We start from the raw sequence: 27,962 nt of genomic DNA on the forward strand, positions 1-27,962 counted from the left end.
TTGACTTAAAAGTGGAAGTTATTTTTGAAAGTGAATCATCACACATTGTTTTTTGGTTTTTTTCTTGATTTAAATTTTGTCAAATTTGCTTTTAAATCTCTTTATGTAGATTAATATTATTTGACCGGAAATTACTCGAAACAAACAAATGGCTGCCTTGTGGAAGCAGCAGGTGTTCGCCTTGGATTCGCGATACAACGCTCACCGAGCACCAAACCATCCAAATTTCCGTAAGAGTTCATGAATTTTTACTGTTAATGCTGGCACGAATTAAATATTGCCACTTAGTGGTATATTCAGTTGCTTTTGTATTGAAATGTGTTGCTTTTATCCTTTTAGGGACGCTGTACATAAGAAGAAGGAATCAACTCCTGCGAGAATACAGTGGTTGTGAGGTTCGAATGAAATACCCTTAGGGACTATATATTCAAGTATTATAATATTGATATTGCAGGTTGTGCAAGAATACAGTACTTATTTTCTACTCGTAAAGGATCCATCTGTACGTAAACAGTATCTACGGTTGCGTGGTCAGCTCCTACAACAAAGGTATGGCGTACCAGCGGACCAGGTATCTCAGAAAAGTCGTAGTACGAGTGCTAGAAGCAGCATCAGAGTGAGTGAAATGGTCAACTAATTCCTGTCGTTTCAATGTATTTTGTTTTGAGATCATTGGTGATTTACACTGTGCTCCTGTTTCAGGTCAGCGAATCTCCCGACATATTTAAGCTTCAAGGAAATAGTTATCAAACGTTGAGTCAAGGGGAAGTAGTTCCAACAAAGCAGGCTGAAGCATCCCGAGCTATTGTCGGTGGAAATACCATTGCTGAAAACTATGCCTTTGTCGGAGTTCATCACATATTTGACCAGGTGAGAGCACTAGTGGTCGAAATCTCATTAATTGAAAAGTAATTTCATAGGGGGGGAGATGGGGAACATGAAAACCTTCCCTATCGAGGCTGATGAATAATCTCATGATTTAATTTGGCAAGTTTGTGTGTGGCGTATTTATTTTCGAATGCCTATTAGTCTAATTAATATTGGGAAAGTTTCATTGCTTCGAGTTTTAACAAACCTTTTAGCAAGAATAATGATGTGTATTTTAGTGCAGTTTAATGGTGAGTAAAGTTTCATTTCGTTGGTATTACTTCACGGTTTGACGGTTGTGAAAATTTTCATTCCATTCTCAAGTCTCTCGACTAATAATTGATACTTTCCTCTGGAAAAATTAAAACATCCTACATGTAGTCACTCTGTAACAATGATGTAGTTACAAGGATCAATGGTCCCAAATGGGTACAGTCGTGGCACATTTCAATGGCGCATTATGTTTACTGTTTCTGTATTAAATAAATTGACTGTTAATTTGAAATCTTTTTGTCTTCTTTATATGTGATATGCTCTCTGCATACTATATTACTCCTGTGTTTGCATGTATTGGTATCCCTCACTTATCACTGGAGATGATTTCCCAAAACGTGGGAGGTGTTCTGTGGGTGATTTCCTTCATTATAATTGCTGCTTTTGCTGACTTCTCTGGGGCTACTTGATGTTGACTAATGCTGCCTGTATCCAATAATCAATTTTTTATCTCTTTTCAAGGATAGTTCAAATTATCGTTGATGAAATTTTCATTTTATGGCAATTTTAACTTCACTTAACCGTAACTACCCTTTCTGTGATTTAATGCAATTTTTGTCTATGTGTCTTCTTTGTTAGATTCAGAGGCATGGACATTGTTGTATGCACCTAAAGATAGCAACTTAAAGTAGAGGGCCCATTTTTCACTTTTGAATTTGTACATTGTTTCTTACACTTGCTTCGCTGCAGTTGATATGGAGTGGTGATTAATCAATCCAAGCAAGATTTATCTTTTGCTGAGTAAGTTCATTAAAATATTTAGGTAAATGATGTTTCATCTTTCTGTTTTCTTTTCTCCTCTTTATGATAGGGTGTCATGAAAGTGTTGACTGTTTCTATAGTGGAGGTAAAGCAGGGAGTTTATTTAAACTAAACCAGAACAGTAGTTTAGAGCTGTGGTTGTGTTGGGAAAAATTTATACTATTCATGTTAGTGAGAATCACCTATTTGGTTCGTAGTTATTAAGACTCCGAAGTTCCACCAAGCCAAGTTGCTGTGGACAGTTCTTATGTTGTCAACGACATCTGTTAGCGAGAACTTGCCAAATGGAGAGTGCAAGCCAGCTGCAAAGGTTCATCATTTCTCATCGCCATACTCATTAAAACTACCGTGTTCCTTTAAATCTGTGTAATCCTGAAGTTATGTTCTTATGTTGAATTCTTCATTTGTTGATGTATTGTACATTTATATTTAATCTTCGGTTGTCTTTCCGCTAGGTCTTGCCGGTAATGCTTTTTGGTGGCCGAAGTTGTCATTTCAATAATAGCCAAGATGTAAATCTTGGAAAGAAATAATGCTTCCATAATTTCTTCATTTTAGATTAAATAAAAACTTGGCTATTTCCACATGGTTTCCCGTTCCTGCTCTGTTTTTTGTGCGACACTATCACACGGGCTACCTTTCTTCTGATTCGTAATTTTTGATGGCTTTGAGGTTTTTGGATTATGGTAGGCACATGTCTTCACTGTGACAACGGTGTAGCCCTATGGAATGGAGGATGTTCATGCTGGCACATAGACTTAAACTCACTGTGGGGGGGGCTGAGCTTAATGGAAGTCAACCAACCCCATTAAATGCGGAAGGTGGACTAATTCTATTGACAGGTAATATTATGCTGCTAACCAGAGGAAGTTCTCTGGTGATTGAATTGTTGAATGCCATCGCAGCAATTTTCGCCAGTGCCTCCAGCACTGCAAATGGCATTGGGGTACCAATCAGATGCAAGGTGTTGGAACCGAGATAATCTGAGTTACCAGGGATTTTGGGAGTATTGAGTCAATGTGACTGCCTGCACAAAGTCCCAATATCACGCTGATGCGGTGTATTCAGAAAGGATATCTACCTAAATATTTACGAAAGGGAATAAAGTTATAAACAAATGAATTTCCAATTTTCACTACTTTGCATCAAAAAATCACAGCAACAACTCACTCCCATTTATTTTTTCAGATTTTCCACATAAGTAAAGCATTATTTCTATTGCAGTCATTTTTCAATCAATCTGTCTACTCAGTCTTAGGAAACTACTGCAACCACTAATTTAAGTATACCGGAACTAGCCGCACTGATAACTAATATGGAGTCACCCTCAGTTCAGCAAATTGTGCAAAAATTCCACAGAAAAAGAAATCATTCTCTTTGACTCAGATCTGAATTGTAACGACACAAAATATAAGTAACTGCCACATTGTGGCAAAGTAAGAAAAGAGGGAGCTTTAAAATCTTGTGTTAGTCATGAGAGAGCTGTGGCATTTAGGCGTTCTGAAAACTTCCATTCCATACCCAGCACTAACTTGGACCACCGTATTGATGTGTTTAACCAAAATTTTTGGCTATTGCATTTTTTTGAAAGGAAACAAGTTTTTGTGCAAATGATCAAATGCTAACCCAATTCCATTTAGCGTTACGCATCCAATTTTTTAGGGTGGACTTATGGGTGTGCTTAACCCTTTCCTGCCAGTGCCTACAATAGAAAAACGTTTTCATGCTACGAGTAGCATGAGAATATTTTAAACCTCTCTGTGCGGAGCCCTTTTTGGGGGTGAGTTGCCTGGGTATTTTCGTCCCTCAGATTTGGGGCCCAGCTCTTGCCCTGCCCATCCCTTACCCCAGCCACTGGACTTCACCCTCTAACTCTATCGTGCGTTACTAGTGTTTTTTTTCAACCAAACATTGTAGTTGATTTTAAATTATTTACTCTTCTAAAAGAATTATTAAAGTTTTTTTTAAGCATTGTGGAATTTTAAACGGGTTTCTAGCATTAATAACAAAAAAGTTAGTAAATGTAAGGTAATAAGACTATAAATGCGGAACTCTGTATTTTTTAACGCTATAATTCCATTTAAAAATTGCTTGGGCACAGAACAAAACGAAGAATTCATTTCAAAGTATGAATTAATAGTAGTATGCAATAAAACATATCACTGAAAAAACTATTGAAAACATAACTACTATGCAAAGGATTCCTATGGTGAGGATGGTCATAAATGAGCGGTAGGGTCAGGCTTTATTGCCTAGGAGTGGCCCTTAGGACTCGCTAAGCTGGGTCTCAGGCCGGGCCTGAATGCATCGGACAACTGCTACCTCAGTGGTCACTTCCCTTCCCTCGCGTCGGCCAGAGCCAACGTCCGGTTGTCTGCGTTGAAAACTCAGCGACAGCAATACCCGACGTCAGGTGTTCTGCGTGTGGAAATGCCCGTCGGCTCCACCCAATGTCCGGCGTGAAGGGGTTGAGCCCTTGGAGCACCCCTCCCTCCCTGCCCATGTGTCTGTGTGCATTTGAGTTTAATTTTCAATTGTGGATTCACCGATTTTGAAATGTAATGGCAATTATGTCTTAGCTTGAGTTACCCATACAAAATTTTTTTTTCCATTTTCCTACATCTATGCATGTACATGGTTTTTTACATTTCTAGCACACAGATGCAGTTACGATGATAAAGTTTGGCAACAATGACCGATCGAGGCTTTGCTGTGCATCACTAGATGGCCTGGTGTCAGTTTGCGATGTGGCGGATGCCCCTCCAAAAGTGCTTTTCATTCTCAGTGGGCATGAGAAAGGAGTGACAGGTAGGAATCCCTTGAAAATGCTCAAAGTGAACAAATTCTGTTGACACATTATTCATCACATGGACTGAGATTAGAATCATTTAATCCATTTCTGGAGCTGACTCCAGACTTTGACTGGAGATACTACTGGCTTGTTGGGTAAAACCTGTTAGAATTTTGTCTTGGAGAAAGTTGTCTTGGTAGCATTCTTGGTCAGCTATCAGGAGATCCAGGTTTGAATCCTGCCGTAGCCAAGTGATTTTTTCAAGGCAAATGTCCCCCTTTGCGTAAATGACTCTGCAACTGTGCCGTAACCCTTTGATCTCTTGTGGTGTCCTTTCCTGTCTGTGACTGGGGTTGTCATGTGTGCATTTTCCAGGTTGTGATTGGTCCATTTCCAATGACTTGCTGGTGAGTAGCTCATTGGATGGCACCATACGCTTGTGGGAGGTTGGTCAGCAGACGGGGGAACCACGTTGCTTGCGTATTGTGCGAGACCAAGGTGCTGCTGAAGTACTCTCATGCTTGTTTCATCCGGTCAACAATAACTTTGTTATAGTATCCTTTTATTAAATACATAATCTATCTCAATAATTATTGTGTTGGTACCCTACCTCAAATCTATCATGGAAAACAGGTGCATCTAAACAGAATTTTGCTATTGCTAGTGTGATAGTCAAAGCATAAAGAATCTTTTATTGACAGGATAGGAAATTGAAGGTTCTTTGCTGTAATTGGAAGCACTGTAGCCTTACATATTTGCTAGAGAAGCTATTCTGGCAAATCATATTTTGAAGTAAGATATGAAATTAGATTCATTATAAATGCACAATATTGAAGGTATAAAAACTAGTATTAGAACATCGATAAATTATTATTTACTTGAGTGTTATCTTAAGTATGTATTCAGGTTTGAGTCGAAAAGTGTAAATGTGAACACTTGTTGAAACATAGTGTTCACGACTTGATTTGTAGGGGTTTGGCTAGACTTATGCTAGTCTGTGTTGGAATGTGGTGCTTTTCAGGGTGGATTCATAGTTGTTCATTAGTGTTATCAATTTTTGCAAGCAGATACCTTAGTGAGACTCCTATATTTAGATTGAGGATTGGAATATGAATAGGGCAATAATTCACCATACATTTGGCTGCCACATTTTTTGCCTAGTTCATGGACACATGAATGAAGAAACTTAGGCTGCAGAGTATTTAATTTCAGAATTTAGTTGTTATTTTAGGGGAGCCATGCTTTAGTACACTACTCAACAACCAGCCTGACTGAAACAATACACAGTAAAACCTCTATGTAGTGAACCTCTTTACATCATAAACCTCCATACATCATACCACCTCTACAGTCTGATTTACATTTCAATTTATAGGCAAACCTCTTTTTGGCGAACCTCTTTATATCGTAAATCCTCTTCTTATCATACCTAGGAGATACCCCTGAGACGGCATAACTACCTCCGCAAATTGTACCGAGGCAACAAGAGACCATTAATGCAGCCTCGATTACCTACATGGAATGACATTTTCAGCAATAAATGTTTCACTCTTTTCTTCTTATATACCTTAATATGCTGTAATTTTCATATTAATCATTAGTTGTGGACATTTTGTTCCATATGAGAACATACCTAACAGTAAATAAGAAAAAAGGTATCCAACTATACCAATCATTTTGAGTGACTGTTGAATTGAGAGAGATCACATCATTTTCTCTCGAATCATGGTAAAAATCATGCGATAGCAGTCGCTTTCTGTAATTATGAAATAATAAATATTTGTTCACTGATGCATGCATGTGTTTTCAAAGATAATGGTTTAAAAGACAGTAGTGCCTTTCATTTCCAAATGATATGAAAAAATGGTGCCTATCACTAAGACCTCTCCATAGTTAACCTCCATACATCAAATTACCCAAATTTTGGTCCCGTCCATTACGATATAAAGAGGTTTTACTGTATGTAGATTCATTTAGAAGTACAGCAGACTCGTGATTATTCAGCTGCAGCTATCCATGTATTGGTTCGCACCACTCTGATGCTTTCGTGATCCTCACAAGAAATAAAATGGGACGCAGAGAACCAGGATTTTTTTCATTTTAATGCAAGGCTACACCAGGCTTATGACTTCCGTTAGAGTCCCTTTGTAAAATGGAATTATTTTATTTACTGGCTGACAAGGAATGCTTCAAGTTTACATGGACGTCTGCTCTTGCACTGTAGACAATGATCACCAGTAGGCAAAAAAACTTGATTTATTTTAGTAGATTCTTCAATGGTTATCCAATCTTAACTTCAGAGAAATGTTATCTGCAATTTTTCATTGTATATTTTTATTGCAATGCACAAACATTGCCGTGGCCTTGCATGCGGTTGAATACGGCCCAAGGCAGCCAGAAATTTCTTCGCCTTCATGCATTTTAGCAAACTACAAATATGCTTATTTATTTAGTGTGAATGGTGCTGATTTAAACGCTGGCGAATTGAACAATATTATTGCAGGAATACCTCAATTCACTGTGTTACTCTGTGAGCTAATTATCAAAATGTAGTTTTAATGTTAGTTGAATATGGGGGGCATGGGGTAACAAGGATTTGGTGCAATTTCATATCTAACACTACTACTTGAAAAAATTTCACAACATTCCTCGCTGCATTTTTCCGTCAAATTCCTATGAAAACCTTGTACTTAGAAAATTTATGGCTCTATGGTTATTAACTCTTTTTTGGACATAAGTGTGGTAATGCTATGCAATTGCTATTGTGTTGCAAAATTTAAAGCATTCAGAGTGGGGAATTGAAAATGGAAAGTTGGTGTGAACCCTGTGCTGACATATGCTCATTTGATGACTGCCTCACACTAGAATACATAGCATCACTATTTTGGCCTATGGAAGTTATTTTTATTCACTCTCAGATTATTTTTGAAATTAACAATTCTCCTTGCCTTTGTTATCATCATATTCTCCTTGACTTTTTTCTCATGCTGGAAACTCTAGCGGTATGGTTGCAGTTTTAAATATTTCCACCGGCATATACCCAAGGGGAGGAAGCAGTAAAGTTGGTGGAAAAATCCTCTCTCTGACATTTGACTCTTCAGGGAGACTACTTTGGTGTGGGAATGACAAGGTATGTATTTTGTAGGGATCATATTTGCATTTAAAACTCAATTTCTTTACTGTTGTGAAAAAATTCCACCCAGAAGAAATCATTTGCCTTGACCAAGTTTCGAACCTGGATCCCCCTGTTTCTGGTCAAGTGCTTTAGCCTGTTAATATACGGAGGCATCATTTCTGTCTGTAGAGGGTTGTGGTCTGTACCGGACAAGATGGTTTGGAATGCTGAGCACATTAAGTGCCTAGCTGTCCAAGTTGTGCACACTGCACCATACCCGAAGAGTAAAGCCTGAACACTAAGAGGTGTTTGCTGTTGATTAGTTTAAGTATTGTTCCTCTCTGCATTGTTGGATGAATGGTGGCAAGGTGTGCGTTCAAATTCTGCCTGGCATATTTGCAGATGGTACTGCATCTTGGTACAAGAAGAATACTGATAAGAGAATACCGTTCGTGTTCAGCTTCTATGAAGGTATCATCATATGCGATTGCCTCTGTGGCCACAGTGCATTGTCAACTGCCACGTTTTTACTTGTGGTAAGGGACTCAATGGGTTTTATTTCATAAGTCTGAAGGGTGCTCTTTCAAGAAAAATTACTGCTATCGATATCGACTTATGTTATTGCTCTCAAAGAATTTTATTAAGTAGGCACTCACAAAAATAATAGAGTATTTTAAAAGTACGTCTAGGCAAAGGACTGGGTAGGTGTCTTGTGGAGGTCTTAAAAGGAAGCGTTTGAGTGGACTGCGTAACTTACATTTTATATGTCTGTGGCCACGGAGAAGTGAAACTGGCTCATCTGCCACCGACCACTGTGGCTGCTAAATATCATGCAAAACCTACTTACAATCAGCAGTAGAAGTGGATTACACAATTTGAAATGGAGAATGATGGTCAACGAACTAGCTCCCTTCACCAACGTCTAGGACACTGCCTGACAGAGCCTGCTGTGGATGTTCACTTGTAAATGCAAGGAGAGTGAGCTGGGGGATTCAGCTGTAGCAAAGGAACACCGAGGTGTTAACAGCGGCATATCGAGCCAGATCGTCACTTAGTTGAAACATGCTGCATCTGACAGCAATGACGATGATCCTCCAACGGAATCAATTAGGTACCTACCTAGGTAATCTCTCCGTAGGTAAAATATTAGCATGACTTACAATAAAATCATTATTTATAATCAGATATTACTTTTAGAGCGTTAAAAGACACTTCCAATCATTCTTTTCTTGGTATGATTTGTTTATTTTCAGCCTTTTTCAGGGGTGGCATCAATATTAATCACTGATGACTCACAGCATGTTTCCCCAAATTTTGCACTTCTTAGCCCTTCCCGGTGGTCGCACAAATCTTTCGGATTTGCAAACCTGGATTATTTATGTGGTCACCGGTCCTTACATGACTTTGTGCATTAGATCGTGTTTTATTCGAATGTTCTAGTAACTATGAGATTTAATTTGCTGTTGCCAAATGTAAAGAGAAGAATGTGTGAACCAAATTCATCACAATTCATGGTTAAAAATGTGGATAAATAATTTTTCAATGTAATTTTTTCGTCTTTTATTTAAGAACTCTGAGTAAATTAATTATTTGAGTGTTCCACAAAATTTTCCATTAGCTTGATTAAATTGCAACTGGTTTCATTGCAGTACGTAACATAGTCAGATGACTCTCTGAAAAAAAGTTAAAATTACATTTATTAAACTCTGATTTTTAATGCGGGCACTGGTTTTAAAAACATATTTAAAAAATAAGAACTACTTGAATGTATGCATTACATTAGTACAACCCATTTTAGAAAAGGGTTCTATTGGCCTCTATGAGGAGAAAAGGTATGATACGTTATTTTTTATCCATCCTATTGGTATCCCACGGACTCCATTCCCTCGTATGCAGGAGTTATGATTTTGATAATTCTGCTTCATCTGTTGCATATCAACTTATATAGAATTTAATTAATTAATGGATTTCAGGAGCAAAGAAAACTTTTAATTTTATTCAGTCAAGTAAGACAGGTGATCAATAACAATAACAACAATTAGCATGTTATTTATGGAAACAGCTGAAGCATTAAATTGCAATCTCAACATCCCTCCTCAATTTAATTTTTTAACTTTGCATTTGACATCGCCCAAAAAAATCAAAGTAAACCCAATGAGCTTCTCAATGCAATGAACCTGGGAGTGGGTAGGCCTTTGGCCAGTTGATCTTCTGAGCATGCATGTTCTGCATTTATAATTCCTTGGTTGTTGAGTTGACAAATAAAGTTATACTTCACATTGACATGCCACAGTCTACGATGTTCCCCCTTTTACAGTAGTCGTTTACAGGCCCGATTATCTTCCAGTGGAATCAGAAAGTCATCCATTAAGTATTTCAACCAGAGTAATTCAGGAACATCCATTTGTTCCAGAATGAGTCGAAGTTTGTTTGCCACAGCCAGCAGAACCCTCTCTGTTGCAAGACGAGCCACTGGTGCGTATGTTTCCTCGTAGTCGTGTCCTATCCTCTGAGAGCATCCATTAATTACGAGTCCTCCATCCTTGTACTTTTCAATATTTCCATCCTTATCCCTCTTCAACTTGAAAACCCATTTACCAGCAATAGCCTTTCTTCCAGGGGCTGGGTTCCCACTCAACCGTGAAAACCGTGAATAAGCCGTGAATTTTGTCTACCGTGAAAAAACCTGGAAATAGCCGTGAATTTCGTCATAAAACCTTAAAAATATCTCAATCTTGATAATAATACTATGGTCGACTGATCACATTGGATACGTTAATCATGTTTCTCGGTCGGGCCTGCGCAGACTCATAGTCTATGCATTTATCTGCACACGAATATTCGAAGTGAAGTAATTAGTCCATACCACAGTACGTACTATATGACGACGCATTGACCGTTATTTTCCATTTTAATGGTGCAAGTTTGTTATTTTGTCTGAGGGTTCAATTTCAATGATAGCTTGGGATGGAGTTAAATTCGAAAAAGGACAAATGAAATAACTTGCATTTCTAATAGACCCATAATTAACCATTTACGAAAATTATCTGATTTGTAACTCGAAGTTCGGTTCCCACACAAAATGAGGGCACATGCCATATTCTGCTTCCAAATATGAGTTTGCCATTGCAATTTTACTAAAGGAAACATTTCTACGGTAAATAGTCTTTCAATTTATGGCAAGAGCTCTTAATAGACTGCGTTTGCCTCGTTTGAGTTTATGTGAATAATAATGTGAAAGTGAAAATAACGTGTTTCAGCAGGTATTTATTTTGTCTTTAGATATTTCAAATCAAGTGCATTATAATTATATGAAATTGATTTTTTGATATATTACATTCTAATAACAATTTCAATATTTTCCGCGATCTCATTCGCGATTCCGCGATCGAAGATTCGGTAAGGGAAATTTGGTTACTGTGCGGTAATAACGTGTGCAAAAATCATTCTCTCGGGGAGGCATTAAAAAAGGACTTCCAGCGTCCAGGTGGAAGAAGGTCCTAAGGGCATTAAAAAAGGACTTCCAGCGTCCAGGTGGAAGAAGGTCCTAAGGGCATTAAAAAAGGACTTCCAGCGTCCAGGTGGAAGAAGGTCCTTAGGGCATTCGCATATTAAAGAAGGCCATGGTATATGGCGTCGAGGCAAGAGCGCGGTTGGGTTGGGCCTTTGGTCAGCTCTGAATTTTGTAAACGATAGGTGACGTCATAAAAGATACCACTTTTCATTGCTGCGTTTACATTCACGCCATCTGTCGCGTACGTTAATTTTTTGTTAATATACGGCCGGTGATTGCTTTATTGTTGGCTTATTAACATGAATTGTTGCGTGAATTTGACAACATTGAGACCATAAAAACCTGAAAAAACCGTGTAAACTTAAAAAAACAAACATGAAAACCTGGAAAAATCTGTGAATTTCATTATTTAGGTAGAGTGGGAACCCTGAGGGGGTTAATCGGTGTAAATCCAAGCCTTGTTTTCCTTTATTGAATTAAGTTCTTCCTTGATAGCTCAATACCAGAGTTCCTTGTCTTCACTTTCTGCGATTTCCTTGTAGTTTTCCTGTACATCGTCCACATAATTTTCAGCACTCAGTGCAAGAGCAGCATAATCCTGAAGGTATTTTGGTATATCATTCTTCCTGGTAGACCATTGTAGAGTTTCCGTTCATGTTTTATTGACTTCAGTTTCATTTTCAACTTCCTCTTCATCTCTAGTCAGTTCTGGTATAGGAAATTTAATTTTGTTTCCTGATGAAGCAGCCGACAATACTTTATGTTGAAAGAAATTCTGAACATATAATTGAGATCCAGTCTTCCTCTCTCTTTGCAAAAGCAACAGTTTCTTATCCCATTTTAATTAATCCCTGTGAATTTTCAAAGGTAATACGAAAACCTTTCATTTCCAGTTTTCTGACCGAAAGTAAAGTACAATAAAGATCAGGCACAGATAAAACATCTGTTGTAGTTATCTCAACTTCCTTTCCTTTTACTGCATTGATGACTTTAAATTTCCCCTTATATTTAGCCTCAAGATAAGTACCTGATTTAGCGACTTCATTTGTTAAAGGGTGTTCCAGTTTCCAGGCATTACTGAGAGGTCTGTTCTTACTGTTGATCAGATGTTCTGTCACTCCAGAATCCGAGGACCAGGATAAATCTCCAATTTTCTATCTTCATTTGCTTTGCTTTGAAGCTTAATCCATCTTCTTCTCTCACATTCGCTGAATTATTTATTCCTGAATTAATCGGTAGTTTCACCCTGCAGTTAACCCTCTTGTGCCGGGGTTTTCCACATCCATGACACTTAAAGTGTTAAGAATTCCCTGAATTTCCCATGTGTTTAGATTTACCAGTTTCCATGGCGGTTTCAACTTGTCCATTCCAATTTTTAGCATGAAACACGGCAGGAGGTGATGCATTTCCTGTGTTTTTCCCGACGACTTCGTTCCGCTTTGATTCTTCGTCCATTAATCTGTTCTTCACGAAGCTCAACGTGAGGTCCTTCACCATCAGCGTCTCGATAGCTGTGACCATCACGTCGTATTCAGAAGGCATTGTCAAAAGTAGTTGACACACAATGTCCGATTCCTTGACTGTAGCTCAAGTGGAATGTAATTCTCTTATTAGTTTATCAAATTTCAGGAAGTGATTCACTAACGTATCATCCGTAACATAAAATTTCACTGTTAATAGTTGCTTTCTTAGAAGAAGCTGTCCAGCAATTCCTTTTCTTTTGAATGTATTGCTTAAAGACATCCATAAATCGAAAGATGTTGACTTATATTTTGCATATTCCAAATGTCTGTCAGCAGTACGTTGTATAAGTTGAGACTTGCATTTCCAATCTTGTTTTGCCAACTTAGCCAATTTTATTTCGTTTGTGGTATGTTACAAATCTTTCTCTCCATCTGCAAATTTTACTTGGTTAACATAAGGTTCTTCCACAGAGGATAGTAATTCCAGCTCCTCAAATAGCATTTCCAGTCTAAATTAACGTTTTGTTTTGCCATGATGATAAACTTTTGGCCACTATTTCCAGGAAAGCCAATGTGTTCACATTTATGAGGTTCGCACGTCATGTGGTGTCAGCAAATAGAAATACATTTCATGTTGAGGGCATGGCCGAAGCTCGTAGCGGACTTTCAAAGCTACTTATCTTGGTTAAAAATCGAATTTGTGCTCTGTAATTTGGCATGTGTGTTTTCCATTCATATAATTATGGTTTTAAATAATGAAAACTAATTTTTAATTTTGAGTGTTCCCTCCTATTATAGGAACCGTAATTTACCTTGGCTAACAAATCTATGGCCCGGATGAATAAAAGTGAGCAAATGCTCATTGGATTTGGAGCATTTGCTTCAGTTTGTAAGAATAAAAATCGGGAGCATAAGCATTTGCTCAGCAGCTCTGTCGGCGGCGCGTGAGCAAATGCTCACTTTAATTGCGGAGCATAAGCAAATGCTCAATTTTCAAGCATTTTGTATGAATAAAGTGGAGCAATTGCTTCAGAGAGTGAGCAAATGCTCAGAAATTAATGCATCTCCTCCGGACTGGATGCATCAAGGAAGTTTTTCATGATTAAGGGAATTATTCGTTGCGTATGGCTATATAATGGCTACAAATCTGTTTTTATCGATCAGACAGTGATTTTTAAGCATGAACAACTATGATTTCGGTGGAAATCTACGAAAATGCAAAAGGTGCTCTTTCGTCCGAGAAACGCAAATATGTCATCAAATAAAATCACCGTAAACCGATTGATAGGTTTATCATGTCACGATGTTTTATGTATTTTATTGTGACTACTTAGCTTAATTGCGCACAAGTGCACCTCAAAGCATTAATTTTTTCTTTGCTTTCAATGTTTAATATTTAAATGTTACAGAATTCCATGGGTGTAACATATTTTATTATTTTTTTACATTCTACCAAAAGTACTAATTTAGCAATGAAACTGGTTATTTCTTACCTTCTTATGCATGCTATTATTGACAGTTATTTGTATTGTTAGAGGGGATAGATTCCCAATGCAGGCTGTAACGAGGAGAAAAAAATCGATATCTTACCAAGGAGTGTAAGAGCGAGATTCACAAATGATGTTTATACTAAAAATATTTATAAAGAACAGTTAGCTGTGTATGAAAGTCTATATTGCTCATAAGAGCAGCATTAAAAAAATACTTTTCTGGTGCTAAATATGCGAATAACATCAGACGCTGGGTTGATAAATGTATATTAATTCTGGCTTATTCTAGAAGTGGATAGCAGACATTGTCCTGCACAAGGATAACCAAGTAAAGGCCTGGTACAGAATTAGCTTGAAATTACTACGACAAGCTGCACAAACCAAATGATGCCGCACTAAGCTTTCATTTACTCTAATTGTCAGATAAATGGTATTTTCTACGTGAATGACCCTGACTGCTCATCATGAACAGATATTTTGAACTGTTCTTTATACTGAAGAGGTTCAAAGTGAACGGTTCATCAAAATGAACAGTTTAACCCACCTCTAAGGAGGATGTTACTGATGCCCCATATGTTTGTATAAAAACTGTAAAAAAGAGATTTAATGGATAAAATGTATTATTTGTGCGGAATACATAACTGATTTCAATATATTTTTGATGTATACCCAACAGATTTTAAAAAAATATTAGTATGAATATTTAGTGTGCACTGAAGTTGCTTTTTTAAATGTATATGGTTGTTTATATTTTGACATGCCTTGTATCTTGTTCATTATTGATGAATGAAAACCTTTAATAGAGAAAGGTTATCATTATTTTTATTTTTCTATCTTTTATAGTCTGGGACTTGCATAGTTGTTAGTTGAAATATTAAACTTGATATGGACTGATGAATGGCAGGTATTGTTATTTTGATACATTTCATTTGTATTCCAGGGGACTATAGTTTCATTCTTCTTTGAGTTGGGCTCGGGAAAACTCAGTAAATGTCGGCGCATCAGTGTCAGTGAAGGCAGTGCCATTACCTGCCTTTCATATCGAGCATGGATAAGTCGTGAGGCCAGAGATCCATCGTTGCTTGTTAATTGTGCTGCCAATGCCATATATTTATTTAGGTAAGTCATTTTTGTTGGGAAGTCAAATTCACTTGTTGGGAGTTGTGGATGTACTTCGGGTTTGTTAAGAATCTTATTGGGAATCTGAAAATACTCCCTGTGTTCTTATGCAATTCAGTGGTAGTGTATGAACTCACGTCAGAGATGCAACTTTTTCCCTGAACGGGTGTGAGGTGCTGCGATTATAAAATTGTCTCTCTTCTTCTCTGCAGACTTTAATTAGAAATTAGTTATTTGCTTTGTCCTTTCCATGATACTGCTTTTAAAACTAACATAAAAAAATCTTTTCTCTATATTAATGATACTCCGTATAATTTTCGACTTGCAGGAGAAAGAACTACAAAAACTAAATGAGGTTAAGGTACACATTTTGGGGTATCATTTTTGGGAATTCACGCGAGTGAACCAATGTTTCACCAAATATCTTGAGAAGTGCTGTAGGAAAAAAATGAATATGGATAATAATACCTAGTTCTCTCTTTATTTCCCCAAAATCAAAAGATGCTTCTCATGCTTTTCTGTGGTGGAAACCTTGCTCCTGTCAGCATTAAAGAAGAGAGACTTACTTTATAAACATGGCACCTCACATCTGGCATCAATAGGTCTGTAGAAAATAATATCTTGTGTAATTTATGATCGTTATGGAATCATAGCTAAATTAACTAATTTATAGAGGTCCGTGAAAGTGGTTTTATTTTTTGCTAAAATTCGTTTTAAAACTACAGCAGACTCTCGATTATCCAGCTGCAGTTTATCTGGATTATCCGTGCATTATAGGTGATTGAGCGAACTATGGCTGTTGAACAGTTGAAAGAAAATATATTCCCCAAGGCCGTACTTTCTGCTGGGCAAAGGTGGGGGTGAGATCTTATAAGGCTGAGTATCAGCCTTGTGACTTCACACCCCCCCCACCTTTGCCCAGCAAAGGGTACAGCCTTGGGGACTTAATTTTCTTTCAAATCCATGCATTAGTTCACGGTCCTTTGAAGTTTTCTGCAGTGTATATTAAAAAAATAAAATCGGATGTGAAAGCACCTTTATATTTGTGTTATTTAGAAATACAATGTTACACCGTGCTTATTATTTCCATTAGGATCCCGTTCCTAATGTGGAATTGTTTTATCTACTTGCTGGCAAGGAATGTTTGAATGAAGTTTACTTGGACGTCTGCTCTAGTATCCTAGACGACGATCAGCGGTGGGAAAAAACTCTTGATTAATGTCAGAACATTCTTCAATGGCTAATCATTCGTAAATTCAGAGAAATGCTACTTACGATGTACGGTTGTGTATTTCATATCGCAAATGGGCAATTATTGCTGTGGCCTCACATGCTGTTGAATACGGCCCAAGAGAACTAGAGATTTAATCCCACTTGGGCATGTTTATGCCGTTACCAGCCAAGGCCAAACTGGAGAGGAAGGGAATAGTGGAAGTAGAGATAGCATGAGTCATAGCCAGGCGCTTGCCTGCGTAGGCAATTTGCTTCAAGTCCTGGTTTCCTATAACCACTACTTCGCAATGGTGTAATTGCACGCCCGTTGCCTTCACGGGAGCTCCAAGCTCCTCTTTTCCTAGCATCACGGTGCGGGATCTCATTTGTTGACTACGGATCCGTGTCCCGCAGCAGTTGCATCCCAGGCAACTTGTGCGAGATGCTACCACTCGGCATGGTACCTGTCAGGGTAGTTTCCGACATCGGTTGGTTGCAAAGCATTCGTGCATACCACTTTTCTGAATCCGTGACATCGCGGCCACGGGTGCCTGGTTTTCGGAAACCAGTTATTACATTAAGCAGTAAGAATAATAGTACTATCTCGTTATCACCGTGAAAAAGATTGTGGTTGGGAAGAGAGAGCTCTTAACAATTCTGGAAAGCAGTCTAAAATAATAGGCAATGTGCATAAGTAATAATAGAATGTTTGATTTACGTAAATCATGAAAATTACTATAAATCAACTTTAAGTTTGGGTTATTTGTGTTTTCCGATTATTCACGCCACCTCTCCCCATCATTATCCCGGAGTGCACTGTATTTGATTTCGGTGTTTTAGAAAACCTTGGTGTAAGTTTAACATTTAAATTTGTGCACATTTTTTTGTTTCATTATTTTTTTGTACACGTTCCATGATTGCTTATACTTCTTAAAGCATATTACATAACATTTGATACAATTTTGATATGACAAATTTTCTGATAAAACCAAATGAAGGAAATGGTTCAAGAGATATATCAATATTTCAAGCATTTATGTTATAGAGTGAGCAAGAAAAGGTGCGCCGAACACTTCACTCAATTGTCTTTTTGAGGAAGACTGGGGTAAAAATTGACTAAATGGTACTGAAATTTGTTTTCAATGTCAATTTTCATTGTATTCATTTAGAATAATAGCACAATATTTAAGCTGTTCCTGTTTCATTTTCCATGTAATCAGGATGTATTATTGGCTAATACAGTCGGCAGATGGCAAATCCCCACTGCCAATCCCGAATTTTGGGTTTATCAAATTTCTCTACACTAATTCCAGCATTTCAAAAGGCTTCAGTAGTAGCAACAACTAACTCCTCATTCTCCTTCTTCACTTTCTTTGACTGAGTAACTGTCTGTTCAAATGATAGCTGTCGTTTTGTGGGTCCCCTTTCTTCATAGGTTTAATTATGTGTATCGCTACTGATGGGCCTCAAGTCTTTCAGATTCAAGTCTCTTATCGCTAAATTTGCCCAGTCGAAATGATTATTTTTTGTATTGAAGCCCAGAGGAGTGCCGAATATTCAACGATCCGTTCGCTAATAATTAACACCCCCTCTCCTCCAATCCTTTCTGTTCCTTCCATCCCTTCCTCAACTTCCCCCAATGCTTCGTGCTTTCAAATAACAAAAGGTCTCCATGGATGTCTTCAAACAGGACGAATGGGGAACTTGCATGAATTTTTTTTAATTAACAGGCCGACAGAAAATTATTTTCTGAATTCATCAAAGGAAACCGTGCGTAATTCTTAGTTTTCCTTTGCGAGATATTCAATGATAAATACAACGAATTTTAAAGCGTGCCAAAAACTCCCGTGCCCCCCAAACTACTGCCGACAAAGCCTCGATGACGTCAAAGGTGCCTAAACATTACACGAAGCAATTGTTGTGATTGTTTGTAATAGTTGCCAGCAGTTGTGAGAGCTTCGTTTGTGAGACGTGTTGATTATTTTCAATTTAAAGCAAAGATAAGGCGATAGAGGCGCGGAATCCCTCACACTTCTTATTATTTATAATATTAATATCTGATTAAGGGCATAAAATATAAAACTGGAGCAGTTAAACCAAAAATTTTATAATACCTAAATAACATCGTTGTATGAGTCTGAGCCACGGCCGTTGGTAGGGGGATACGTTAATTGTAAATTGTAATTAAGTTGTAAGTTAATTGTAATTGTAAGTTGATGTTATCGACGGCATATCATTTATTTTAGTATGTAATTAGAACAATTTTGATGTTTACTAATGTCTGCTATGCTTTTATATACATTAACTTAATCCATGCATTTCTAGGTACCTGAGAATTCGTTGTTTAGGACTGCCTGTGCTTGTATTATGAGGTGAATTCCAATCATTGCAACTTTTTCTCGCTGATTGGAGACATCTAGGAATTTTTGTTTTGTGCCAAAATAGTGTTATTTTCAATGTGACATCTCCCATTAAGCTACTGCTAATAATCACAGTGCCAGTGGTTGTAATGCACAAAGTTTGACATGGTAGAAAAATATCGGCCAAGAGTTATCAGTGTTCCATCGTGATTGGATTGTAAAAAGTGCTATTACGCTATCGATTCTTGTCTAACAGTAGTGTAAAAATTGTCAGTGGCGTGTTCACCTCTGTTGTTCACCATAGATATGACATTTCACGATCAAGCTATCAAGATCAAAACTGTGTGTGAAGTTTTTTATTCTATTATTTCAACGAATAGTAGTGAGAAAAGGGACCTGTGTCACGTGCATGGGCTAATTTAAGGCTTTAAATCAGTGAATAAATAGTTGTTTTCATCATAACGAGCTCTGTTATTGCAAGTTGAACGTGATGAATATAAGAATGGTAGTGACTTCCAGTTTTTGATAATTGTATTTGCCTATTTCCCACTATATTTTTATGGTATATGCTAGTATATTGTTTATGGACTTACCTATATTTTTGAAATAGTTTGTAGCTTGTGTGTGGGTGTTGGCAGCAGAACCGATTTGTGATCTCACATGTGGATTGTGTGCAGATTATTTTGCTGTGACTTCGTACCGTATGATGGACGTACGGTGTTGCCAACTTCAACAGCACAGCTCGTAAGCTTACGATCGTTATCCTCCAGTATTACAAGCTTCTTTTACATCTCGATTTGCCGCCGACTTATAGTAATAATTTGTCTTAACAAATTCCATGAGGTTCGTGGCATCAATTTTTGGTGTCCTAAAAAAAGGGTGTCCTAACACCCCCTGCCACACGCCTTTTAGGCGGCTTGGGGGGTATTATGTAGATGAATATCAGGTGTACTATTCGAACGAGCCGCAACTTTATCATCCATTTTTCTGATAACTAAAGCCTGAGTCACACGATCATTTTCTTTCGTCAGGTAAAGTGATCACTAGAGCGATTGCTTTTCACGAAGGGATAGGTGATGGCTTTTTTGTGATAATTTTTCTGAATCACAAGGCCCCTCCTGCCGTCGCCTTTCGCATCACTTTTGATGACACAGCTCGTTGTCATAGGACCCGCATCATGAAAATATATAGCGTGTTTGTTTATCTATGTCATTCCCACGATTGTCAAACATTGCGCTGTAATCGCTCCATACGGGCCTGCGTTTCAATTGGCTTATATGGGGTTTTAGTGACAGGTTCAGCGACGAAAAAAGCGACTGGGCAAGTGATTGAAAAAAGTGATGGGAATCCTCATCGCGATCGTGATCGCAAAAAACAATTGCTGGCGACGATCATTTGCGAGTGATCACTCGGAAAAGACGGATAAAATGATCGTATTATTCAGGCTTAAAACATACGAAGTGAAACACTTACTTAAATCATCACCGAAAACATTAAAAAAGGCCATTAAAAACAAAAAAGAGCGGTGGAAACAAGGAAAGATTTTTTGCGACAAATGAATAAGGTTTGAAATGACGAAATTCGATATTACAAAGTGCCAATTTTCTGGTCCTGCTGACTTCGTGTAATTGAGAGTTAACTGTACTTTATTGCCACTGGGTGAGATCCGTCTCCCTGCTGCTTTCCATGGCAAGGTCATCCATCTTGCTGTTATGGCTAATGACAAAATGGCCATTGAAACCTGAGCAGTGATGAAGAATTTGACGTGGTGGCAAACCCAAAGGGAATTTCTTTTGTAATATTCTGGGAATGCCTCAGATACTGCCTCATACTGACATATGTAGAGGCCCACGTCACAATTTATAGCTGCCAACTATTGATGAGGAAGTCAATTTAATTGTGTGGGTGATCATCTTTTTCAGAGTGAGAGACAAAGAAGGAAGCCTCGTCCTCAGACGGAAGTTTATAATTCATCACAAGGAGCAGTTGGTTCGCTCAACTTTTTGCCCCATCATGTCATTTCGACAGGGAGCATGTGTAGGTGAGTAATTGTATTCCTTGTATCCCTTATATGGTAGATCAAAAGCAAGCACAAAGTAATTGAACCCACGCCAAAGTAGTTTTGTTATCTTCTTTGCATTACTTTGTTCCTCCTAGGAAAGCCAAAATCATTTGAATTGTATTCCCTATGGTGCAAATAAAAATTGGTTGGCAAATCCTAGTACATGGCCCCCTTAGAAACATGCTAGTTTTTTTTCATGTGAATTTGAGGTAATACAGTGAAACCTCACAAACAAAAAATTGGCTCTTGGTTGTAAATTGGAAAAAAATGTATTCTGGATGTCCACGAAGAACCATCATCAGAATGCTGCAAACAACATTCTGTGATTATGTCCTTGTTATTTTTCATGCTGAAATGCCTCCAGAACATAACATGGAAAAGAAAAGCTCATGAAACGCAGGACTTCGACATCGTTGGGCATTCCATAAATTGTTCTAATTCAAAAGTGACCAAAACCAATCAACTTTTGCATCAATTTTAACAGATTTTGTACTAGTTATTTTTGCAAATGCCATGTTTGATCTCTTGATACTAGAATCCCAAACACAGGTGCTCCCTGCGTTTAATTTATTGCTATTATTTTTGTAATGAAGCAGCCTTTGATGGTTCAGCACCCAATGGTTTGATTAAAACTAGTAAATGGCTCCAAACTGGCCTGCTGGTTATTTGCCATGTGGATCTAGGGCGATGCATTAAGCCTCTACCCATTACACCTCTCCATGTCGTGAATCTCCATCCCTTCACTCAATAAAACCTCTGCATTTCATACTGAACATACAGCTCTAACCTTCTAAAAATGGCTCCATATGCTAGATACGAGGGTTGCTGAGAAAGTGACAGACCTTTTGTCTCTGCTTTTGGCAATGGGCGGGACAAGCGCCACTATCTTGGTATCATAGTGTTCCTACACTCCATACATAACGAGCAAGCATATCTTGTGCATTGTGCCTACCGTACTTAGTATACAGTGGATTTAAAATGAGCGCTGCAGTGGAAAATCCCACCAGTTGTCAAGTGTGAGCTGTGATAAGTTTTTTGTTGTGAAAAATCACAACGCAATTGAAATTTAAAGCCAGATTTGTGATGTGTACGATCAAGGAATAGTCACTCATAAAATTTACCCGGGTGACACAAAACAAGGATCGGGGAAAACTCTTTTTGTTTGTCCATGAATGCTCGTCTACACATGGCAATTCGAATCCAAGAGGTGGATGGTTTTGGGTGGAAGTTTTCAATAACCTGCCGTGTAGCCTGGCTTTGGCACTCAGGGTCTACTGGGTAGTCTGCCTCTTGTTCCCATGAATGAAGATGTGGCTCGCTGCACAACGATTTGATGCTGAACTACATGCTGGTGTACCTAAACCAGGTGTTAAACTTGCTGACGGCGTACTTCTACAGAGAGAGGGTACTGAAAAGCTTTCATCATGTCATGGTAAACGCCTTAATTTAAAAGGCGATTATTGATAAAATAGTCGTATAACTTCAAAATGTGTAGGATAAAAATTACTATTTTCTCTTTCCTTAATTTTTATTTCAAAACGTCTGTTACTTTCTGTACAGCCGTCATGTTATGTGGCGCTAGTTCTGGATAGATATTTTTCTAGATTCCTTTCTTGTTTTCTGAGATTCATTGGAAATAATACTGATAATATCTATCATAGCTGTACAATGTAAATCCATCATTTTATGCTACCTTTCAATGTGATAGGAAGATCCTTAGCAGCTTCCATTTAACGGGGAAGTAGCCCACCTTATGTGGAACCAGCTTAGGATCTTTCTTTCATAATGGAAATTTTCCACGATATCCCTCCTGTAACGACCAGTTTTCTTCTTTCAGCGGAATGGTGAGAACCATAGATTTTGAATTCATTAAAACCTGCTAACAATGTAACGTCCAAACTTTAAATGCCTAAATTTTATGACTTGAAAAGTTTGGGATCCTCTGAATTTTATTAATGATTGCGCCAGGATTTCTTTTTTGTTTTGCATTGCAAATTCAACTCATTACAAAGTCACGTAGTTGTCAATTTGGCCTTTGAGAGCTCGAGTGGTGGTGAAATTCATATTTATTAGGTGGCTTACAATTTCTTATCTCTTGCCTGTATTGAAATTTATATGGCCTGGGGTGCGTAATTGCCACTGCTCAATGTTGTGATGGCGATTTATAATTATCTTCTATATTATTTCTACTGTATAGATACCTTTTTCTCAACTTATACGCAACCAAACTCGACAAATGTGGTACCAAAATGCACAGAATTTATCAGAGAACATGCGACGGCATATCTTACTTCCTAAATATTGCTATTGTTTCCTAAAATTGGTTTTTAAATAATTAAAACAAAAAACAAAAACAGGTAAATACTCCTGACGTTAACGGCGCATAAACTGATACATTTGTTCATTTGCAACAATATCTCGCATTCTTTAAATAACTGTTATCAAAATGCAGCTGATTCCACATTCAAGTCTCTTGTTGATACGTAGGTATGAGTCATCATGTGTGTTTAACAGAGAATAGTGTAATTACTTCCGATGTGTTTAAAGAGGTTCTCTGAACTCAATTTGTACAAGAACATTCCAATTAAATTTGTACATAAGACCCTGCCTTTTTTTCTACATTTTAAAATTAGAAACGTGCCTATACCTCTGTGGACCTGCGTTGAAAAGAGCGGGGGAAGGAAGTCCGCTGGGAGCGGGTGCAGCACGCTCGTTTTAATTAAATGAAAATGGAAATTTCATTCCGGTGTTAAACCCCATTCCAGTGTTAAATCCAGTGTTAAAGCTATTCTTAGCATCACGTGAATATTACATATGACGTAGATGAGGTGGTTCATCCCCCCTGTCGCCAGATGGTGTGGCGTGTGCCTGCAATTGATCAACAATGCAGCTTAGCACTCTGAATCGGACATTGTTGACATTTTTTGCTCAATAAATTCAAAATGCACAGGGATGCTGCAGCAAAGTAGGATGTTAACCCAAAGGGTTGAGTCAGGTTATAAATATAAACTAGATATTTTTTCTTGCCATGAATCCATTGCAGTCTATAGTCTTTTTTTACTTATTTTCCCTACTAATGAGGTTCCTTGATTGTTAATCAAAAAATTACATAATTCACTATTTATAATCTTCATTTATGCCAAAAAAAACACTTATAATAGGAAGTAGAAGTCTTATAAGGAAAAACATAACAATGATAATGATGCTGAAAAACATAATAAACAAAACAGCATGCATATCAGTGCTTTTCAGAACTGGATTTAATACCCATCTACGTTTAGGAAAACAAAGCAGTTGTGTCCCTAAAGCGTACAGTCCATAATGAAAGGAAAAAATCATTCCAAAGAGTGAAAAAAGTGGGAAAAATAATGCTGGATCAAAAAGGCCCGCACCTCGCTTACCTCTGTGAAAATATGTGTGTAGTCTGTTTTTCATGTGTTAACAGTGTGCATGCCTTCATGAGATTAATAGAAATGTTATAATTGTAGTGACGGGGAGTGAAGATTCCTGTGTTTACTTCTTGGACATTGAGCGAGAAGGCAGGCCAGCCACCGTGAACAAGCTCCAAGGCCACGCATCCCCAGTGCTTGGCGTCAGCTTCAACTATGATGAGTCTCTTTTGGCAACAAGTGACTGCCATGGTTTGGTCATAGTGTGGAAGCGTGAAAAGCGATGAAAGTGCTCTTTTGGGGTGCCTGTTTTATCACACCCGAATCGCTCTCCTCTTCATCCCATGCACAACTAATGTGCTTGCCTCAGTCTTCTGATGATCGCTGTGTGAAGGGTCGCACAGTGTCTCATTAATCACCTCCTTAACACACTGTCTATAGCTTAATCTCTTTTCCTCATGGAAAGGTGAATTTTGCATAATCAAAGCTTTATGAATGAGGAAGATGTTTTTTAAAGTTACTTTCCTTGGAAATAATGGCAATTATTAGTTGCAATTTAATTTGCCAGTAGAAGGTGCTTGTTAATGTTCAGTGCCTGAATCTCAATTGTCTTTTTATTTATTGTACTCATGATTTTGAATCTTTATTTTGTTAAGTTTGAGGTCTTAAGTGTTGGCGGAACAGCAGTAGACTTGTTAGGCTAACATTGTGTCAGTCAGACACTCACAGGTGAAGTGATACTTGATATCTGTGGTTGTGCTGTCATTGAGCACATTGCTGATTTGTTGATGTCAGTACTGTTAGACTATAAACATTTATTTATGAGATAAATCTCAAGGCTGTGCATTATCTTTGTAATAGTATTTTCTCATACGGCTTCCATCTCTTCCCTGTATACTTAGTAAATAAAAAAATCATTCCATGTATTTTGCTTGCATTTTCATGCAATTTTGGGACAATTCATTACATAAGGTGTTGCTTACATTGTGATGAATTCAGTATGCAATATGAGATGATATCCATACCCTTCTAATTTTTAAAAATTTCAAATTTCTCAGATTTTGTTTCCTCTCACATTGTTTATCATCAATTTTCTAATTCTTTGACTTATTGTTTATAAAACTCATTATTATGTAGCAAAATTTATGTGCAGAGATGCTCTTTTAACATGTTCCTTTCCCAGAAATTATGCTGATTCTAAATATGATGGAATTCAGTTTATTGTTGGTCCATCGTAACATAAATATCATTAATTATGGATTTAATCTACTATTTAAAATTATTTAATGGCAGATATGATAATTTATCTTTTTGATCAAGGTATTTGGAAAAATACGGAGTTATGAAAATGTGGTTATTGAGTTATGCATAGAAGGCTAAGACAAAGTAAATTGATTTATTCACATATTCATTATGTTGCCTATGCATTAGAGTGCTGTTGATGGTTCCACTTAAGATTTGCAAGCTCGCTGTTACTTGTCATCAATTTCTGATAAATTTTGTTAAACATGGGTTAGTCATTCGCTCTTTTCTCTCTAGTTAAATCATCAATTTTTGAAATATTTACCAGTTACTGGGGAAAACTGACATTCAGCTGATATCTTATTGTGGTAACCATTGAAAATTGACCAAAAGTTGGCTTTCACTCCAGTAGTTTTTTCCCAAAATACTGTCATTTATTGAATTATTTATGACTCGAATAAAGTTTAAAGAAACTTAGTGGTTGGTTATTCATGTGGTTACCTGCATTAAAAAATTTCTTTCAGTGATAGTGACATCTTTTTATCTTCAGTCATGAGCAGGCTACATCTCTCCCTCAATGGCTTTATTCTGCTGTACGGAATTGCTTTTTTACGCCTTCTATCCTTCAAAATATTGCACACACTACTTAATATTGCACATATGTGTATTACATTGCTTTTGTCCTACAAAATCAGTTTAGGGCAGCTTTTTCACAATAGTCTTGTGTTTATCATTTGGTCATCAGTGAGTGGGGTAGCACCCTTTGCTATCTGCTTCAATCAGCTCCACTCCGTTCGTCATCGGAACGATAGTCTCATCCAACAATCATGAATGGACATGTCAAGGTGCACCAACTTTCAGAGTGCAATGTGCTTCCGTCAACTGCGCATTTTTGAAGGGCAGAGGTGAGAGAACTAGTGATCACTCACATTAGGGAACTGAGCAGAATCTACAGGAATATAACTGTGTTCTATGTACTACGATTTGTCTCTATTCCTTGAGCTAATGGTTTTGTGAATAGTTGTGGGATTAAGGTGAAGTATGTCGTCCCCTGCGGGTGAGGGGGATTGAGAGAATACTCCCGCAGCATCCCTGCTTGTCGTAAGAGGCGACTAAAAGGGTGAATTGCTTCGTTTGCTGTGTCATTCCAAAATAGACAGAGATACTAAAGTAGTAGAAATACTGATATATCATGCGACTGTAAGCCACAGACCCAACAGCTTATCCCTCCTTTTTAGAATCGCCAAAACTGAGTGACTGGCTCTGGAGAAAGTAGTTACCACCAGTCAAGTAACTTTTTCAGTTTGTTCATAATACATACCATAATACATTCGTCCATGGCCCATGCCTCGACTTCTTCCATGTCCACGTCTGCGGGGTTGAACCTCCACCCCTCGGGGACTTCACCGGTGTCCTTGTATCTCCTTAGTGCCAAGGCCCCCCTCTCCGTATATAAGTAATACTCAAAGCATTGCTGAAACATCTCAGCTGGTATGTCACTGTTCTTCTCTTCTATGGGTTCCATATGTAAAGGCTCGTCCAACAGGCCCTCAATGTCAGGCAAATCACACACCATGGCCTCAGCCTCAGGGTCGATCAGCGTCACTTTCTGTCGTGACAAACTTCCTGACAAGGTCTATGTGGGATACGAATCTGTTTCCGTAAGGCCATTCATTCCTAGCCCCATGCGGTGTTTTCAATGCCAACGTTTCGGCCACATCGCTACCAGATGTGAGGGCAAGGCCACCTGCCCGCGCTGTGGCAAAGATAAACACGAAGGTGACGCGTGCACCTCTGAACCAACCTGTGTGAATTGCGAGGGATCACATCCGGTTTATTCTCGAGATTGCCCCAAGATGAGAGAAGAGAAAAAAATAATGGAGATAAAGACCGTGGAAAAGCTGCCATATCAAGAAGCACGAAAGAAACACAGAACACTCATCGCGCCTACGTTCTCCCGTTCATATGCTGCCGTAGTAGATAGTGAGAAAAATAATAATACAGACACGCAAGAGAAAAATAAGGAAGAACATACTATTAAGAATGCAAAGCAAGCCAAGCCGGATAAGGCTACCAAGCCGGCAACGAAGAAGGGCACACCGCCGGAAAAAAACGATGCTAGTCAGGGCTCTTCAAAGAAGAACCCAACCACAACACCCACCGTGGCCACGCAAAGCAGGCGTGGAAAATCTCAGTCCCCGGGTCCATCTTGTTCGCCTACGTGTAGCCAACCAGAGTCTATGGAAGAAGACGAATATATTTCCGAGTCAGAAATCATCCGGGCGAAGGCTAAGGAGAGAAGA

The 27,962-nt window shown here is 38.1% G+C and overlaps 1 protein-coding gene across 1 annotated transcript; it reads left to right on the forward strand.

The window, feature by feature from the left end:
• The first annotated feature begins 132 nt into the window (after nt 1-132).
• On the forward strand, nt 133-26,136 carry LOC124173291 (WD repeat-containing protein 13-like). Its single transcript, XM_046552813.1, has 10 exons — nt 133-230; nt 340-395; nt 494-616; nt 703-870; nt 4,557-4,710; nt 5,069-5,246; nt 7,679-7,823; nt 15,216-15,394; nt 20,889-21,007; nt 24,517-26,136. Exons 1-10 carry the CDS (start codon nt 149-151, stop codon nt 24,702-24,704), a joined length of 1,392 nt encoding a protein of 463 aa, XP_046408769.1. The 5' UTR covers nt 133-148; the 3' UTR covers nt 24,705-26,136.
• The last annotated feature ends 1,826 nt before the right edge of the window (nt 26,137-27,962 follow it).

Source organism: Ischnura elegans, chromosome 1 (genome assembly GCF_921293095.1).
Source record: "Ischnura elegans chromosome 1, ioIscEleg1.1, whole genome shotgun sequence".
Classification (NCBI taxonomy): Eukaryota; Metazoa; Arthropoda; class Insecta; order Odonata; family Coenagrionidae; genus Ischnura; species Ischnura elegans.

What these genes read in the sequence shown, in the direction of transcription:
- LOC124173291 (XM_046552813.1), top strand. Translation starts at nt 149, where the DNA reads ATGGCTGCCTTGTGGAAGCAGCAGGTGTTCGCCTTGGATTCGCGATAC. An exon ending in GTGCTAGAAGCAGCATCAGA is followed by an intron (nt 617 to 702) that starts GTGAGTGAAATG and finishes CTCCTGTTTCAG; the next exon opens with GTCAGCGAATCTCCCGACAT. An exon ending in TTCATCACATATTTGACCAG is followed by an intron (nt 871 to 4,556) that starts GTGAGAGCACTA and finishes TTACATTTCTAG; the next exon opens with CACACAGATGCAGTTACGAT.